Source organism: Eimeria necatrix, genomic scaffold (assembly GCF_000499385.1).
Source record: "Eimeria necatrix Houghton genomic scaffold, Enh_scaff333, whole genome shotgun sequence".
Taxonomy (NCBI): domain Eukaryota; phylum Apicomplexa; class Conoidasida; order Eucoccidiorida; family Eimeriidae; genus Eimeria; species Eimeria necatrix.
The window spans coordinates 35,821-36,308 of record NW_013655331.1 but is presented as its reverse complement, the minus strand read 5'-3'; the positions used below and the strand labels follow the sequence as shown (position 1 = coordinate 36,308).

Genomic DNA, 488 nt, shown 5'->3' with positions numbered 1-488 from the left:
GGTTTGAAGGAGACAGAAGGAGAGAAAGAGGAGACTCCGGCGAAGTCCGCGGAGCAAAAAGCTGCTGCTGTGTCCTGCTGCTGCTGCTGTGTCCTGCTGCTGCTGCTGCTGCTGCTGCTGCTGCTTGCAGACGGAAGCAGCAGAAGAAGAGGAGACAATAGACCTGGAGACTTACAAGAGACTGCAGGCCGAAAGGAGGGCCCTGCTGCCTTCCTTTGTTGCTGCTGGGGGGCCCCCCAAGGCCTTGGAGACAGAGCAGCAGCTTGCTGCAGAAGGGTACGTGCGGCTGGGCAGCAGCAGCAGCAGCAGCAGCAGCAGCAGCAGCAACCACCCCGACCCCACGGGAGACCGCCCCAAGAAAAAGTCCATCAACTTGTACGAATATGTTTACATAGAAGGTGGCAAAGTACCCTCTTTTGGCCGCAGGGGCCGGGGGGGGGCCCCCAGGGGGGCCCCCCGGGGGGCCCCCCGGGGGGGGGGCCCCCCCG

General features: G+C 63.5%; 1 protein-coding gene across 1 annotated transcript in view; it reads left to right on the top strand.

Moving 5' to 3' along the window:
• Positions 1-130: 130 nt before the first annotated feature.
• Positions 131-488, top strand: part of ENH_00044500 (nuclear RNA binding protein, putative) — a gene marked incomplete at both ends in the record, with an annotated part of 930 nt that continues 572 nt past the window's right edge. The window contains one exon of the mRNA XM_013585456.1: positions 131-398. Within this exon, the coding sequence (XP_013440910.1) occupies positions 131-398 (268 nt within the window). The remainder of the gene's footprint in view (positions 399-488) is intronic.